At 35.0% G+C, this 18,357-nt stretch overlaps 2 protein-coding genes and 1 long non-coding RNA gene across 4 annotated transcripts; 2 read left to right on the top strand and 1 right to left on the bottom strand.

The window, feature by feature from the left end:
* The first annotated feature begins 329 nt into the window (after window positions 1–329).
* Window positions 330–1,917, top strand: LOC121755045 (probable calcium-binding protein CML18). Of its 2 annotated transcripts, XR_006040609.1 has the most exons (3): window positions 330–1,203; window positions 1,440–1,537; window positions 1,812–1,833. XR_006040609.1 is itself a non-coding variant. In XM_042150333.1 (2 exons), exon 1 carries the CDS (start codon window positions 686–688, stop codon window positions 1,178–1,180), a length of 495 nt encoding a protein of 164 aa, XP_042006267.1. In that variant the 5' UTR covers window positions 330–685; the 3' UTR covers window positions 1,181–1,203; window positions 1,440–1,917. The 2 variants fall into 2 exon arrangements, 1 of the variants encoding a protein (XP_042006267.1); XM_042150333.1 differs by having other exon boundaries at window positions 1,440–1,917.
* A 6,175-nt stretch (window positions 1,918–8,092) lies between these two features.
* On the top strand, window positions 8,093–10,967 carry LOC121755056. Its single transcript, XM_042150343.1, has 2 exons — window positions 8,093–8,396; window positions 10,391–10,967. Exons 1-2 carry the CDS (start codon window positions 8,196–8,198, stop codon window positions 10,568–10,570), a joined length of 381 nt encoding a protein of 126 aa, XP_042006277.1. The 5' UTR covers window positions 8,093–8,195; the 3' UTR covers window positions 10,571–10,967.
* Window positions 10,968–12,055: 1,088 nt separating this feature from the next.
* On the bottom strand, window positions 12,056–13,193 carry LOC121755057. The gene is made up of 2 exons (XR_006040611.1): window positions 12,988–13,193; window positions 12,056–12,696 (listed from the first exon to the last, which is right to left on the bottom strand). It is a non-coding gene; the product is annotated as an uncharacterized LOC121755057 (long non-coding RNA).
* Window positions 13,194–18,357: the final 5,164 nt, after the last annotated feature.

Here is an 18,357-nt window from a genome sequence, read left to right as displayed (position 1 = left end):
ATAAATATTCTTTCCTTTTTTTCTCTTATTGCGATTGATAAATCACGCCACGGAATTATAGAGCCGAATCATTAAATTTTGGGAACATTACAAGGAGTATTACTTGCAGATTTATGGATATTTTTACACCTAATTAAGTTAGCGTGAATAATATGAGGAGAGAGTGTCTCAAAAATAAGTGAGAGGAGAAGATTTACTGAAATAAGCAAATTAAATTAGTCTTATAATTACATTGATTTGCAAACATGACTATATATAGGTCTTAGGTCTACCTTAACCGATTAATAGGCATTTGTAAATTTTCTTTTCCATAACCCCTCCACAAAAAAACAAAAAAGGCGTTGAATTTAGATCCGATTCATCAGCTTCATTGTTAATTTCTTCTACCAGCAATTCTGTCTTACCCCTCGAATGTGGTGGATCCTTAACAGAAACGATAAAATAAAAAAAAATAGATATCTGTTGTGGAAGATCATAGGGTGTTGGCAATTTGTTGGATCATCTGCTCAATCAAAAAAATTTAGATACGTCCAATCTGCATGAATTGTGGAGATCAGCAATCTAAGCAGCAGCGCTCACCGATTCTTTTCCAACCCTAATTCGTCTCTTCAATCTATCATATCCTACAGTTTTTTTTCATTCTTTTGTTTTTTTTACCTTATTTGATTTTGGAGGGAAAATTGAGATGAACTGTAAAGCTCCGGCCGTGAAATTGGACGACGAGCAGTTGGCGGAGCTGCGGGAGATATTCCGCTCATTCGACCGGAACAATGATGGTAGCCTGACGGAGCTCGAGCTCGGCTCGCTGCTGCGGTCGCTCGGTTTGAAGCCGAGCCCCGATCAGATCGACGCGCTGATCCATAAGGCCGACACGAACAACAACGGATTGATAGAGTTCTCGGAGTTCGTGTCGCTGGTGGCGCCGGAGCTCCTGCCGGCGAAGTCGCCTTACACGGAGGAGCAGCTCAGGCACCTCTTCGAGATGTTTGATCGGGACGGGAACGGGTACATCACGGCGGCGGAGCTGGCGCACTCCATGGCCAAGCTCGGCCACGCCCTGACTGCGGAGGAGCTCACTGGGATGATCAGGGAGGCTGACACCGACGGCGACGGCAGGATCAATTTTCAGGAGTTCTCGCAGGCGATCACCTCTGCCGCCTTTGACAATTCTTGGGCTTGATTATTCTAGTTTCTCTCGTATAGGTATATATTCTTGAGACACCATCAGTTTCTTGTTTGTTGCCTTGGGGTTTGGAGATAGTGGTCTAGGTCTGAGTGTTGATTTTGGGGGAAATAATGGCTTGGTGCTAATTCTCTAGTAGAAATTCATAGTACTACAAGTTTTTGAAGGGTATTTTACTATGCATCTATCTATACTCTGCCATATGTTGGTAAAGAAAATATAATGGTATTTCACTATGCATCTAATTGTGCTGCAGGAATAACAACTGGAGTACCATTGGTAGATTCTTGTTGGTGGTAGTCTTTTATTTCATTTTGGGTGGCAGAGATGGGCAACTGGTTTCAGACAGTAATTGTAAGTAGAATTTGTTTCCCTTCAAGTTTTGTACTCCAGTAAAATATACTACTACTAGTTATATGCATCTGCAGCCACTTGCAGAACAATGGACAAAGGTTGTGGTAATAGTTTCTAGTACTACTTATGATTAGTACTATGTCGTAGGAAAGTGGTTAAAGCACTGTTATTGCTTTCATTATGTTGTGAAAGATGAACGTGGTTATATAACTGCTGACGAGTTTAGCCAAAAAATAGAAAATGAATAACCTGGTTGTCCATCTCGGCTGTGCAGGGCAGGGCATAATGAAGACCAGTGAATTTTAGTTTAGTCCTTTGTGTACACATGTAGCTGAATCTAGCATTAGCTTTTGTAAAACTTATTTGCGTTAATTTTACACTCCAATGATTCAATCTCACACCCCTAACTATCTTATGAGTTATGTGAAAAAGATGTCTGAAAAGATAATCCTAGATATGATAGCACTGTTGTGACATACTATACCATATTCTATACAACGGCATTGCTGAGAGTACCTTAGCTTTGCTATGGTAGTATGGTAGGACTTTTAACCGGACTTCCCATCTGAGATTCAGATGGTAGAACTAAGTGTATTCTACAGCTGCTGCAGTTCAGAATATTGGAAAAAAGATAGTTCATGTGTTGATTTCGCCCATGCTGGTAATAGATTCGAATACACAAATAGTCTAACTACTAACTAGTAATGCCATGAGCTATGGATGAGTGTGCGACTTTTATAATAACTAATGTGATTCAGGAAATTATGCTTTCGTCTGTGGTGACGAGCTCTGTTTCCTCTGATTTTGCTCGAGCACAAATTAAATTTGTTTTGTTTCATTGAATTTGGGTTAGGTGCAACAGGTTTGGGAGAATTTGTGGTAGAAAGAGTAGGTTTATCCTGAATGAGTGCAGCATATGTAACTAAGTAGATGATCAAATATTCAGACATAAAAATATCTTATCGTTGGCAAACGACAACGTGCAGCAGGTCTCATAGTTGGTTTCGTTTAGAGCATGTATGATTTGATTTGCTCTGCACTAATGTAGTGTTTTTGGCTTAAACCAGGGGAGCACTTGTTAGTTGAAGAACAAGACCCCCACCACCATTCTTGTTTCCATACTTTGATTTTCCTTTACTAGAAATGACAAACGTGATTACCTCAAATCTTCCTAATATACTACTACTCCACTAGTATCTATTGGGTTTTTGCGACAGTTAACTAATTGCATACACGACAACTTTAAAGGATTTTGATGTGCAAAGAATTTTTTTTCCATTTTGTTGAGAGCTATGGTTTTGGCTCTTGATAAGTCCAAATTATGTATGGAAACTAAAATCTCAACGCGTACTTGAAATAAAATTTAATGCATGTATGCATACTCAGCATCCATGTCAATTTAATGTAGCCGAATCCATTGCCGGTGAAAAATACCAACCACAGATAAAATTCGTAATATTATTTCCAAGTTGAAAGTTTTGGAAAAAAACATTTTTTACAAATTTCGTGATATTAGGGGTCAATATCTCAAAGATAAAAAAGTTGCAATGCTAAGAATAAAATATATATTTGGTAGAAAAAAAGTTGAGAGGTGAAATGAGGAAAGCTTTATGATAAATGTATTTACTCTTATTTATTTAATCTTTATTACTACCAACGAAATTAATAATATCCCATAAAAATAGCTTATTTCTATGATTATATCTGTCTTTAATAGTACTCTGTATTTTGTATACACAATGAATCGAACTCTTATCCTTCAATTGATAAATACATAGTACATATTTACTTTTAGTAATAAACAACTGATTTATCACGTCAATCGAATCATGATTACATTCATGGTGAGACTTTTTTTGAAAATAGTGCTAATCTATCATTATCTAAAGGGACAGTTTTTGGGAGTCTATGTGGCACACATTTAAGCGGGAAAACTATCTATTGGGCAAAAAAATAGTAAATATTATTGGATAAAAATTGGCCCAATGAGATGTAGAAAAAAATGGCTTCTATGAGAAGTTTAAGACATTTATAAACTTAACTTCACTAACCCTGACCCTCATTCTTTCTCTCTCTCTCAACTGATTTTCTCCAAATATGAGTTTGGTGGCAGGGTCATACGAGCGTTTCATTTGGGGCTACAAACTGAACCGTTCACTAACCCTAACCCCACTCTTCTCCTTCCCCTCCCACCTCTCCACCATCAAAACCGTCGTCGTCGCCGTCTCAGGCGGCAAAGACTACTGCGTCAAAATCTACGACCTCGACGAGCGTTGCCTCAGCTCTCCGATCTGGGGAGTTCAGGCCAAAAAATTAAAGACGGAGAAATCAACAGAGATAGGAGAAGCCGACTTCGGCGAACTCACCGGGGAAGCGAGGAACGACGGCGGGCGAATTTGAGAGAGAAGTCGCTGCTGTTGTCCCCTCTCAATCGAGGGCTCGACTGGGAAATTTGGTTTTGTGAAAGAGAGAAAGAAGGATCGGAGGAAATGGAGGGGAACGGAGCTGGTGAATCTCCGGCGAGCCAGGCGAACGGCGACTCGCTGAGAGAGAAGAGAGGGTGAGCGAAGAAGAAGAAGAGGCGTCGCTGATTTCCTAGAATAGGGTTTTGATTTGGGGAAGTTTTAATAAAAAAAAGAAACAAAAAGAATGAGAGTGAAGGAGTAGTCGCGTACAGCAGGGAGTATAAATTGGGCCTCCTCACCAATTAATTAGGTTTTGCCTGGAGTATAATGTTTTTTAGGTTTATTTGTGTTAAAATTTTAGTCTAAGGAATGTATTATTTAGGCTTTATTTTTATTGGATTTTATGATTTTGAAAAAATTTATGAAAATATAGTTTTAAATTGGGTGTTACGTATATATCATTATATTTATGTTTTACAAATTAGGTTTTAATTTTGAACTATTAATTTATTGGACTTTGTATAAATATTTTTAATTTAAATTCATCTTTGTAATTAAGTTTATGTATTGTTATTTTGCCTTTTATTTGAGTTAAAATTAGAATTGTGCTAAAGAGTTTAATTTATCTTCTATTTGGGTTAAAATTAAAATTTTATTCATCATTGTAATAATTTCTTCACTGAATTAATCTATAAACTAAATGGGAACACAAATATATAATTTAATTTTCATGCTATATTTATTTAATTAAAATATTTAATATTTCATCCTCATAAAAATAAAGACATTTTTTATATTCAATTCAATTGAATGACCGAAAGTTTTAATTATTCATGAGTTTAACTGAATATTAAAATAATACTACTATCTTTATACGAAGTTGTAGTATGTCATTGAAGTGTAATTGCTCTATATGTATTATATATTTTAAAGTGTTTTAGTTAATATTTATTTTAAAATTTATAGTTAATTAATTAATATATTTTTTGAATTATCTAATATGAGTATACTGTTATTGTACGTTTCTTATTCCAATTTCTACTCTTTGATCTTTACTCACACATATTTTCTTTATTTGTATATTTATTCTAATTAACTTATATTCTTTGATCCTTAGTTACACATATTCTTTTTGTCATTAATTTTATTGTTTTTACTCCACTTGGATCATTAATTAAAATTGTATATAGATAATACATTCATTAAGGAGTAGTACATTTTTTTAAAATCTTCACATTGCTTTGAGTTCTTCTTTTCTATATTTTTATTATATTTTGTATTCATTATTTGGGCTTTAGTTTAGCCTTTTTAGGTATAAAGTGGGTTTAGTGGGTTGGATCTAATGGAGGATTTTAGATTTAAATAATTTGTAATTGTAAATTTTTATTTGAATAGAGTTTTAGTTTGGGTGTTGGGTTCTATTATTATGTATTTTAAAATTTTTATGTATTGGGCTTTGTAAATATATATATTTTAAATTAAATACTTTTTCATTAACTTTGATTTAATTTATTAGATTATATAATGTTTTTAAGAATCTTACTTATATCTTTGGTCATGCATATCAAGTTATTCCATGGTCTGAAATTAAACATAAGAAAATAAGTAGTCAGCTAAGATGTAATTAATTAAGAAAATATTTTAAAAAAATCAACTTTTTGTGTTTAATTTTTATTCTTACAAATTTGTAAAATCTCATTTTAGTATTATCTTTAGTCTAAATTACAAATGGAGTTTTATTTAACATTAATTGAACTCCTACTTAGATGTAGTTTGATGAAGTTAATTAGTTTATAATCTTTTTGGATAAATATGATGTTCGTGTTTATTTGATTGAGCTCTGATAGTATATCCAAGTTTGATACAATCTCTAATTATTTTGTTGAATAATTTGAAGTCGTTTGGTATTCCTAATCATGCATAGCTTTTGAAGGTTGGTTTTCATGTTTTGTTGATAAGGAACATTGATCATTCTAATGAGTTGTGTAATGAAACTCTGTTGATAATCACACGTTTTGGTAATCATGTTTTCGAGGCGAAAGTTTTGGTTGGTCATAACGTTGGTGAAAAAGTTTTGATTCCTATAATTTCTTTAACTTCTGATCCAAAATTGTCATTCAAGTTTTACGCACTGTCAATTCCCTTTGACTATTGTCTCATGGGTGATTTAATTTGAAATATTTTAGTACGCAACCGTTGTGATTAAAGACATTAAGGTTACTATTGTTAATATTTTAATTATAATATCCGTGTTCCAAATTATTCATCATTTTTATTACCATTTGCATTATGGGTATATAAAGAGGATAATATGGAAACGATTGATAAATTTTTTATGTCAACGTATAGATAGAAATATTTAAGTGTGCAAATGTGATTATAAAAATTTTGTTTAATGCTACATAAGATTACGTAAATATATATTTCCACATGCATAGAATTTATTATTTGAATACTTATGTTTTGTTGATTAAAATTAATGAACTATTTATTTATTTAAATTATATGATTTTTTCGTCTCATGTCCTCATTTGCACATGTATTTTCTTTTATTTATATATCTTATTCTAACTAACCCACTATTTATCATTAATCGTGTATCTCATGTTTGTCATTTGTTTTATTTTATTTTACTCCACTCATATCATAAATTAATATTGCATAAAATCGTTTGCCAAACATAAATATTACATTTCTCTTTTTGTTACTGTTTATAATATTTTTAACCCTTTATAATGTTATGAATACTTATTATAATTAACACATTTTTTAATCATAAATATTATTAATTCTCTTTATCCTCTTTTTTTTTATTTTTCTTATCTTAAAATTTAACTTCATTATTTAAAAATCTTATGTCCCGTGCATAGCACGGGTGATAACACTAGTATACATTCACGGTGAGACTTAGACTTGTGCTATTCCTAACAACTGAATCCAACTAAAAAGATGACGTCTCTACAAAATTATAGCGATCTAAATTCTAAAAAATTAATCAAATAAAAAAGTTTATCTTATCAATTAGATTTGGATTGAGAACTAAAGAATTTGGCAAGTGATCAAATTTTCAAGACAGTGAGAATAAAGTAAAGAACAAATTATAGTCACCATTCTTATTTCTTTATTTTTTTTCGTGTTTGACTGATGTATCAAATATTTATAAATAATTTTTAGGGCTTGTTCTGTTTATCCAATAGTTTCAGAAGTAGATAAGGGGTGAGCCAGATAAAAAAGTCACAAATTGGATGTTGGGCTATTCGATACAGCTGTTTGGTTTGCACTATATGAAGCACAAGTGATATATCATTTGTTTGATTTGTCGTAAATCAAATACCACAATATATGTTTTCCCTTATTACCCTTAATGATGTACATAAATTGTTAGGAGGCAATTTCTTCGGCTTTGGGGGGTATATTTTTTCCCCATACGCGGCACCATATCCTCGTTGTTGGACTGACTACCCATTGCAGTGGAAAACCCTAGGACCGATCTACTCAACTAAACACAGAACGACCCAGATTAGAAAGGCAGATTCCGTGGGTTTTTTAGACTCCGAAAAAATTAATCAATTCGATTGAAATGAATCGGTAAGAGGATTCACGCACTGTGAAAATTTCAAAAATAGCAAACAAAAAAAAAACAAAGAACAGACCCACCTCAGTTCGTTGCGGTGGTAGTGTCGGCAGAGTTGCACAGATTTCTTCAAAGTGTGTGTGGTGGTTTGGGAATGAATTTTACAATTCCCCCAATTTTCTACGCATTTTGGGAGAAAGTAAGGGGTATTTTAGACACTTCAAATTATATTATTGGTTGGGAGTTAAAACCCTAATACATATCGTAGTGCTCCACCCCGATACACTAACGGCATAATATGGCCAAAAAGCAACGGGCCAAAGCCCATTTGTAGGGCTGTGCATTAATGGTATATGCGAAACAGAACACATGATATGCACAAATAAATAATTTAAATGGCCTCTATATGACAAACAGAACACGCCCTTACAGTATTATTTTTAAAATAAAGGGGTATGAAGAGAACAAAAATGGGCTATGTTTAGAATTACCCATATAAAATGAGAAAATGGGCCTACAAAAAATTGAAATACAAAATGGGCTTTGATTTGGACATTGCAGAGTTCATATCTTGGAGATCACAGTCTCCACTCAAGATTTATGCAGGGTTTTTAATTTCATTGTGTTAAGGGAGAAAGCAGAAGTATCTGTTTGTTGTGATTTGGAAAACTGATCAAGGATGTGGAACGGCAACGGAAATGCGGCGATGCAGACGGCGATGAGGTATTTCTCCACGAGCTCGCGGAAGCGTGCCCCCAATTTGAGGAAGATAAACCCTAGGGTTCCATTTCAGGAGGCCGCCTACATTGCTGAAGGTCTCTACGACGTCATCAAGGCTAATGGCGCTCTCACCATCGGAAATGCGTGGAATCACGTCAAGGTCTGCTGTTTTCCTGCTCCTCATCTTCTAATTTGGCGTTTGATTGCATCCGGATTAATGTTCATATATTTATGAATCAGTAATTTGTTGATCGCTGTAGCATTATAAAGTATCGATTAGGAGGTTTAAATGGCTAGATTTTGGTGGTGGGGAGTGTGTGGAGGGTGAAGATTGAAACCTACCATCTATTGGTGCCCAAAATAAAAATGGTTCTGAGCTGATTTCCTAATATTTGTAGATTTGGCAGATTTAAAGAATTGAATCTAGACTTAGTCCCCTACTATTTCCTCAGAACAGTGATGCAACTCTGGAGTCTTAACCACATTTACTGATGATCTTGTTTTTTGGGAATGAATCAAACATTTAACAAGGATTCTCTATTGTCCATAGAATTTTGCTTCAGGGTTTGGTATGTCAAATGAGTATACATCCCCACCCTTCAGGCTTTTGGTTTGACATGTGCTGCTTCAGCCATCACTCAAATATGTAAAAGATTGAGCTGAACTGGAATATGTTTTCTTTGTTAAGTTGTACTTCCGGAAGAAAACCTAAGTTCTAGTTTCACTTACACCTATTCAATCTGTAATATGGCAAACATTCAAGTATATGAAACATTTACATGGCTTCAGCGCTATACAAGAAAGATTATCGAGATTAAAGTTGTGATTGTTCCTCACTTTTTCTTGTTGAAATAAATTTCTACCCTTCTATTATTTTGCCCTCCCTCTTGGCGACTCTTGTATTGTGGGAAATGATGGGATACTATAAGATAAGGGTGTTTGGACCTTATTGTGTAGGATTCTCCTCAATTACTAATTTACTATGTTCTTTTTCATTATTTCTTTCACTACCACATACGTCTTGTGGGTTTTTAGTATGAGTTTTTACTTAGCTGTTTACAGTATGAGCTCTTTCCCAAATAAAGAATTGTTTTTTAGGCTTGGCATTTGGCAGATCTGGTATGCTTATTAAGAGTTTACCATGCTATAGAAAAATCTCTCTCATCTAAAGTTTTTTCTCCTTTCTTTTAATAAGTAGAATAATACTTGTGAAATTTTCTAGAACTAAAATAAGGTCAATTAAAATCTGCCTTCACAGGAGGCTCTATGTCATCAAGTACATGAGATTGCAGTAAAGATGTTAATTTCACTATTTGGACAGCCTAAAGTAATTGGATGGCTTGAATTAATGTGATCAAGATGTTATTGTCATCAACTCATCATCATCATCATCATCATTAAATTTCAGTATCTATGGTAGCTCACTTAAATGTTCTCATAGTAAATCACCATGATAATCAATTAAAACGATTGGCAACCCAGTTCGTATAGTGATAATTATAAGAAGAATTGAATTTAGTTGCCATTAGGTTTAGCTTGTCAAACACCAGTCTCGTGCTCCCTTCCTTTCAAATAACATAGCCCACGCCAACAAATAAGATAACTTTTCCTCTTCTTATCTCAGTAATTACTAATTATTGGTAAAAAATAATCATTTCAAGAGGTTAGATACCTTGAATATGTTTTGCCCAGCTACCTGTCTTGGCACTTATATTGGTTAAGTTGCTGTTCTCAACTTCATTATTGTTACTAATTGTTCTTTAGTCATTGACTGATTTTGAGATTATTATGAATAATCAATCAATTACTAATTGTTAAATTAAAATGCCTGTGTACAAAGACTGTGATCTATCTTCTCTTCACTGGCCCACCTACTTGAAATGGTAGAAAAGAAAGTTGTCCAGATAAGAGAATTGAGAGCATATCAGCCATGTCACTATATCAGCATGAAATACATTGATATCTTTTACCTAATATGAATACAACATTGCAGACTTTGGCTGCTATGGTTATGCACGAAATGCCTTCCCCTTGACTCTATTATGCCGAGTAGATTCAAAATGAGCAAAACATAATGTTGTGTGTCTTGTATACCTTAGTAATTAACATGCACTTGTATCAAATTAAAATTTCATATAAGTCACCTTAATGCAGGATGCTGGTATCAGTGGTCTAAACAGCAAAACACACATGAAGATTATGCTGAAGTGGATGAGAGGTAGGAGCATGCTCAAACAAATCTGTAACCAAGTTGGATCCAACAAGAAATTTCTGGTCACCACATATCCAGAAGAACCTCAGATGGACCAGGTGACTGCTACACCGCAGAAGTGAAGCCGAAGACTCAGAAACCTTCAAAGTCTGATAGAAAACGAGCACGATAATGGGTGCGTGTGTAAGTGCTGTGCTGATTGCTATTTTGTTATTTCTTCCCCCTATTTTGGCCTTTAGTGAAAGTGTCGGTATTGAGCACAAAAATTTTCCCATTCAAGGTATGAATGTGCTTTAGTTCCCTATTGACATGCCCTTAGATTTGTTTGGAACATAAAATTGCTACTTTTGTTCTAATCAAAGGCGATATGATATCCCCCTTCTCCAAAAGGAAAAAAGATCTTTAGCTGCAATAACTGCTGTAACTTAGGGGTTTTGATTGTTTTAATAAATTAGATTTGTAATACATGCGATCGGTTTGAAGGATTCCATGATCAAATAAATTAAAAAATGTTGAGTCTATAAAAGTAGCAAGCTATTTGAAGTTGCATCTGAAAAAGGTTGTGAAGAATTCGATCGTTTAATAAACTAGAGTACTAGACCACCTGAGCTCGACAGAATTTTCAAGCCTGAGTGCTGGACTCGAGAGGCTCATGAACATTTTCAAGCTCAACCTTGGTAGCGAGAGTCTCATAAAGGTGAGTAAAATAATTTTCAAATGTAAACAATTTCAAATGTCAATATACATGTATACACTCATTCATGAAGAATGATATGAAATATACTCCCTCCGTCCCCACAATAGAAGTTACTCTTATTGTGGACACGGGTTTTAAGAAATGTAAAGAATAGTGAATTGGAAAAGTTTGTGAAATATGAGATCCATTTTTTATATTGGTTTTTATAATAAAATATGAGTGAAGTGAGTTAGTGAAATGTTGAGCTTACTCACCAGTTATGGTAAAAATGAAATGTGACTTTTATTGTGGGATGAATCAAAATGACAAAATGTGACTCTTATTGTGGAACGGATGGAGTACTTTATATGAGCACCTCTCTCGTTTGACACACGTTTAGCGTTGTTCGTTTCGATTTATATATTTAGTTTGATTCTATTACATTAAAACATGTTATTGAAATTTTAATTCTACAAAATTCATAAAAATCAAAACTCAATTTGTTATTTTATTAATTTATTTGAAATTAGAGAGAAAACGAGCAAATCCAACATTGATTTTATGAATTTTGTGAAATTACAATTTTCAAAAATATTTTTTTATGTATTAGAATCAAACTAAATATATTAATCGAAACGAATAATGCTAAACGTGTGTCAAACGAAAGAGGTGTTCACATAAGAAGAAGCTCATATAATGTATGTAGCATATTATTCCTCCACGTTCATAATCAAATGGAGTAGTTCAAATACAATCACTTTCAGGTTGTAATGGAAGGAGCTCTATTTACGAGCCAAGTTCGAGTAACATCTTATCGAGCCCGAGAACCTGCCAGCATTTGGTGACTTGTTTACGGGAGAAACGACTAACAGTGTGCATACAAACATGATTTTATGCACAACCAGGGGTAGATTTTTGAGCAAGAAACGACTTTCAGCACAAACATCGTTCGAGATATAGAATGGCCAAACATGTTCAAAGTAGTGGCATGATTGTCCAGGCACAGGCACATGCACTAGCACTATGTTTTCAAACAAGATTGTCTAAGAAATGCAAACTACAGTAGATCACTAAGAAGACAAAATTATTCCAGCTTCCAGCTAGAGCAGAACAAAATTCAAGTCCTACCTTTTATGCTATTTACATGTTTCCCCTTTTAAAGATCATCTTCGATCTCAAGTCTTCAAGGATTTCAATCATCTTGGTAGTAAAAGTAATAGGAACATATTAGTGATACATACTCCAGTGCCTTATGTCATTCCTAAGCACTCCCCTAGGGCCAAAACTCGCGTGGTACACGCTGAATAACTCTAAACCACCAGCTCCATATTATGCCCAATAGACCTTGTTGGCTGCATCGATGGTAGGGTTTTCAGGTAAGATAGATCGAGAAGCAGTGAATAGATGTCTCCGTAGGTTTTGGCACTCCTCCCTGTTTATTCAACTGATTTGTCATGTTGCTGTTTAATTTGCCAAGGTTCCGACCAACTTCAATATCCCTCTCTTGTATCTCACTGCCCCATCAAACACATATCGAGTTCGTCTATAATGCAACTCTACATAACAAAAATCCTGACTCCATAAATCAGATAACAGGTTAAAATGCTGGCATCATACTTGTATAATACAAATGACTACCAATTCCATAAGTTCAACATCAAGGAAAATAAATTAGGTATGCAACATTCGCATCATTTTATGGAGAAATAACAAATGCACAATAATTGGATAAAATTACACACAAGAACATCTCATCCAAATTTTTATACACAGACTAAATTTTTATATGGGCAATTAACTAGGGAAAAGAGAAAAACAAAATTGATACACCAAACAATAAAGTAATTAAACACCATTAATTACCTATGAAGAAATAGGCGAATCGCAGGGCGTTGGATGAGGTTCCGTTGGATTTTGAGAGCAAGCGTTTAAGACCCAAAAAATAAAGTAATTTCCCATTTTGTCGATTCAAAAGCGATACGCGAACAAAAAATGGATCGTTTAGCGCATTTAATTTTGAAGGTGCTGCGGAATTGACATAAAAATCTATTTTGCGTTTGCCACTTACAGTTTTTAATTTCCTTTGAATATAAATAAATAAAGAAATGACGTATATAATTCCAATCGTGCATAGTTTTACTCCCAATTGTCATAGTGACGAAATAAGACTTTGATATTTGGTCATAACTAGTTTTCACTCCCATCCAATATACTCCCTCCGTTTCATAGTAATAGAGTTATTTTGTCATTTTGGTACGTTTTATAGTAATAAAGTCATTTTTCTTTTTTAGTAAAAATCAACACATTTCTGCACACCTACTTTACTCTTTCTTACTTTATTTTTTCTTCATTTATCTACCTTTTTCATTTTCCACTTTATTTTCCCTTTACTTAACTCACTTAACATAATTTTCTTAATCTTCGTACCGAAAAGAAATTAACAAGCCACCATTAATCAATCATAGATTTCATAATTAAAAGTAAACATTTTGATTTACACACGTTGCTTATTTATTGTGACGCATGACTAAAGATGAAGGTTTGGGGTTCAATCGAGTAACCATTTAAACAGCCAAAAGGCCCAAAACTAAATCAATTTTCCAAGAACATAAATATGAATATTTTTTTTACTAAAACATGGTTCAAAAATATATGTACAAGGAAAATAAAATGCTCAGACAAGAAAGAGACCAATTCTGCTACTGTCAAGGCAATCAAACTGAAAATTCTGTCCTCTTTTTCTTGTTATCAACATCAAATTTGGTCATTGGCGGATCCAGAGCTTCTTTATGGAGGGGGCATAATTTATTAGCAGTATATAAAAATTAAATATAATATTTTAATAATAAAATATTTTTTTCCATTCTCATTAAAAATGAAACGTTTTCAAAAATACAAACAACATCATTTCTACATTTTTATCTCTCTTACTCTATTCTCTATTCAAGAACTCAAAAAAACACTATATAAAATCCTGAAATTCAAATATTTCATATTTATTGGGTGGAGGAAGTATATTAATATTCAAGTATCGCTCCGCGAAATTAATTTCTACGAGTAACTTTTCTTGGTGACACAAAATTATACTATGAATATCGAAGGCCAAATTATATTTAAAATTAATTAAAAATATATAGTAAAAATATTAATAAAAGATATGATTAAGTAATATGTTTACTACAATTGGATAGAATGTAAAATTTGAGGCATTACTATTCATTTTTAAATAAAATCTATAGTATAATTGAGTATAATTTTTAAATAAAATCTATAGTATAATTGAGTAAAGTATAATTAGAAAAAAAAGTGCATTCCATATTCTATATTAATGTAATATATTTAAGAAAAGTGTGTCTCCAATTTTATAAATTATACTTTTACCTTGAATAAGTAGTAAAATATTTGGGGCCTTCTATAGATTTATTAGCCCAACAAATGATCAATTTATTAAACCCAATCTATGTTTCCCCAAATAAGCCCAATATGGTCATCTTCTTCCCAACGCTTCCTTCCTCAATTCAATCTCCATTTCCGCCGGCGTTGTCTATTCAACTCACCTTCTCATCTTGGACCCTTCTCCACTGCTCGCTCAGTTTACGAGTCTTCTTCCAGGACTCTCTATCTGTGTGAACTGCGAAGTACTAATATACTAGTAACTAGTTTTAAAAAAGTGGATGGGAACTCTCGTTGTGCGATTAGTTTAAATTTATTTTCTGCATTACTTTTTACCTAACTAAACTAAAAATGTGTTAATTATATGTGATTTATTATAACTTCATTATTGTGAAGAAAGTATAGCGATCTATACATACATTAAATAGAAAAAAATAATTGCTATAAGAAAACGTAGAAAAATGGATTAAATTACTTGAATAAGCGCATCGCAGATTCACAAGTGACCATGTCAATAATTGATTGTTTATTACAGTTTCTCTTACGACATAAACATTAACTGAATCCATACAATTTGTTTGAATAATTGACAATATTCCGTGATCAACTAGATGGTGGTTGCTTTTTGGTTAAGTAAATTGACTAATAAGGAGTGGTTGCTTTTTGGTTAAGTAAATTGACTAATAAGGAGTAATACGATTCACTTTATTTCAATATATGTGAGTTTTAAGATTAATTAATTGCTAATTAGCTCATCAACTTTAGGTCAGTAATTTGCAATTAATATCTATCTTTCAACATTCCAAGAATGTCACTAATCACTACTCCTCCGTCCGCGAATAGGAGTTTCGATTCATAATTACTATAAATAATAAAGAGGCCACAAAATCCACTAACACTATCCACTCACGTCATTTTATTTAAAACTAATATATACAAGTGAGACTCATATTCCACTAACTTTCTTGCACCTAGGGCTGTCAGATCGGGTATCCGACCCGAAATTTTAGGGTACCCGATCCCGAAAATCCCAAAAATTGCTACCCGATACCCGATCCGAAAATGATTTTGGGTACCCGGATACCCGATTCGAGTATCCAGTCCCGAAAAATCGGGTACCCGATCCCGATTTTTAAAAAAAATCATATTTTTCCACAGGTTGTATTAGTGTAACTGTATATGATCATTAATCATTATACACATGATACCTACATTAAGTGAAATCATACTCATTTACAAAAAAAATGATCACAATGAGAAGACATTCATTAGCAAATTAAAATCATGTAAACTAAGAATTTGGAAAAATCAAATGACAAAAATCATACACAAGACAGAATTGCAATGCTTCTTTCAAAATTCCCCCTTTCAAATTTTATCATTTAATGACATCTCAGATCCGTTTCTTTTTTACAGACAAATTATGTAAGCAAGGATCTCTCTCACTCTCTCAAACCTGGGGTGAAATTTTCTCCGTAGCAGAGTATCAGCTTTGCTTTTAATCAAGCTGTCTGTTTTCGATTTTCATCCATTTGCTTTTAATTAAGCAAATGGAGTCGAGGAGTAGACGACAAGCTCGTCGTTCTCAGGCGGTGGTGCTCGTCGTCGGTGGGTCGTGGGTGAGGGTGAGAGGCAACCCGCAGCGGCGCAGCCGAGAGGGAGACACAGTGAAACAGGGAGCGGGAGGGTCAGGGACTCAAGGAGTGTAAAATGTGTAACTAATGTGTAGAACCCTAATTGAATTAATTGAGTCAAAGACTCGAAGTCAATAAGTAATTGATAAATTGACAAATTAAATAAAACATTAGTAAAATTATATATATATTTTTCGGGTTTTCGGGTATTACCCGATCGGGTATCGGGTAACCCGATACCCGAAAATCCCAATAACCCAATACCCGATCCCGATCCGAAACCCGATTTTTCGGGTATCGAGTATCCAATTACCTGATTTTTCGGGTTCGGGTATCGGGTATCCAATACCCGATATCCATTTTACACCCACTTTTCTTAATATTTTTTAACACTGATGGAGTACGGACTAAACAAGCCCAACAGCAGTGACGGCCCATCAGCCCAAAGCCCAAGGAAGAGTATCAGATCGGCATTACCAAAGAGTTCGGCCCCAGCCTACAGCTCGGTAAAAGCCAACCAATCAGTTCGGCATTACCAAAGAGTTCGGCCCCAGCCTACAGCTCGGTAAAAGCCGACCAATCAAGCTCTACTCTCAGACCGGCAAAAGCTGCTCGGCAATAGTTCAGCAGTTCGGTCTCAGTATTTGACCGAACTGGGAGATAGTCAACTCATGTCAGAACCTCCACGATCTCCACTACACCCACGATCTATTTAGTGGTGTCAAGCAGTCATTAACTCATGCAGGATAGTGGGCCCATGCAGGATCGCATGACCTCCACGACATCCACAACCATCATTAGTGGTGATGCAAGCCACGATCTTAGTTCAACGTATAAATAGAACTTAGATCAGATAGATTAAGGGGACTCTCTCTCTCGCTCTCTAGAGATAAAATATCAAATAGCAAGTCTGTATTGTAAGCTGTAGAAAACAGATCAAGCAATACAACTCTGCCCTCTTTTCTTCCCGTGGACGTAGATTTACTTCAGTAAATCGAACCACGTAAATTCTCTGTGTCGTGATCTGTATTCTCTACCAGCATTCATCACCATCAAAAATTCGCGGATTCATCACTGGCGCCGTCTGTGGGAAACAGAGAACCAAATTTGTGATAAAGCGAGTTTTTGATCCTCTTCTACCAAAAAAATGCATACCAGATCACATAACACCCGTGCCTCCGTCCGTGATAACCATGAGGAAGCTAATCCAGCAGCCCATAGGCCTGGAAAGCAGCCTCGTGAAAAATCTACTTCCAGTTCTCACGGAGAAGGAACAAGCCGCTCAAAAGGTCCACACACCGAGTCTTCCCAGCAGCCTGATTTGAATGAGGCTGTCAAGCTGTTCTTGGCTGAGAAGCAGGATGAGTTCTTAGCCTTCCTGCAAAAGAGCCAAGAGCCGAAGACGAAAAGGGTGGATTCTCCTTCCTCCTCCAGACATGAAAGTCACTACCGCAGTAGTGCCGTGTCTTCCGGAAAGAAGAATCCTCAACCCCGACATGTTCCTGTTCCTCCTCGGTACCGGAACCACAGGAGAACTCCATCTCCTCCGTACCGAAGAGATGTCAGTTCGTCTGAAACGAACTGCAATAAGCCAACGATTGTGAAGTCCAAGCTTCTAAAGAGGATACAAGACCACAATTCAGCTTAAACAAGCAGTTCGTCTAAAACGAACTGCAATAAGCCAACGATTGTGAAGTCCAAGCTTCTAAAGAGGATACAAGACCACAATTCAGCTTAAACAAGCAGTTCGTCTAAAACGAACTGCAATAAGCCAACGATTGTGAAGTCCAAGCTTCTAAAGAGGATACAAGACCACAATTCAGCTTAAGAATCAAGCACGTCGTCTGAAACGAACTGCAACAAAAGTCCGATTCACGCGATAAAACTTGCCTGAATTAGGACAAGGGAAAGTCCGATCCACGCGATAAAACTCGCCGAATTAGGACAAGGGAAAGTCCGATCTCCGAATTAGGACAAGGGAAAGTCCGATCCAAGCGATAAAACCCGCCAAATTAGGACACAAGCTTAGTCCGGTCAAAGATGTTTATTTCATCCGACCAAAGACGAGTCCGGTCAAAGATGTTTATTTCATCAGACCAAAGACGAGTCCGGTCAAAGATGTTTATTTCATCCGACCAAAGACGAGTCCGGTCAAAGATGTTTATTTCATCCGACCAAAGACGAGTCCGGTCAAAGATGTTTATTT

This window comes from Salvia splendens, chromosome 11, assembly GCF_004379255.2.
Source record: "Salvia splendens isolate huo1 chromosome 11, SspV2, whole genome shotgun sequence".
In the NCBI taxonomy this organism is placed as follows: domain Eukaryota; kingdom Viridiplantae; phylum Streptophyta; class Magnoliopsida; order Lamiales; family Lamiaceae; genus Salvia; species Salvia splendens.
This window is presented reverse-complemented; position numbering and strand designations above follow the sequence as displayed.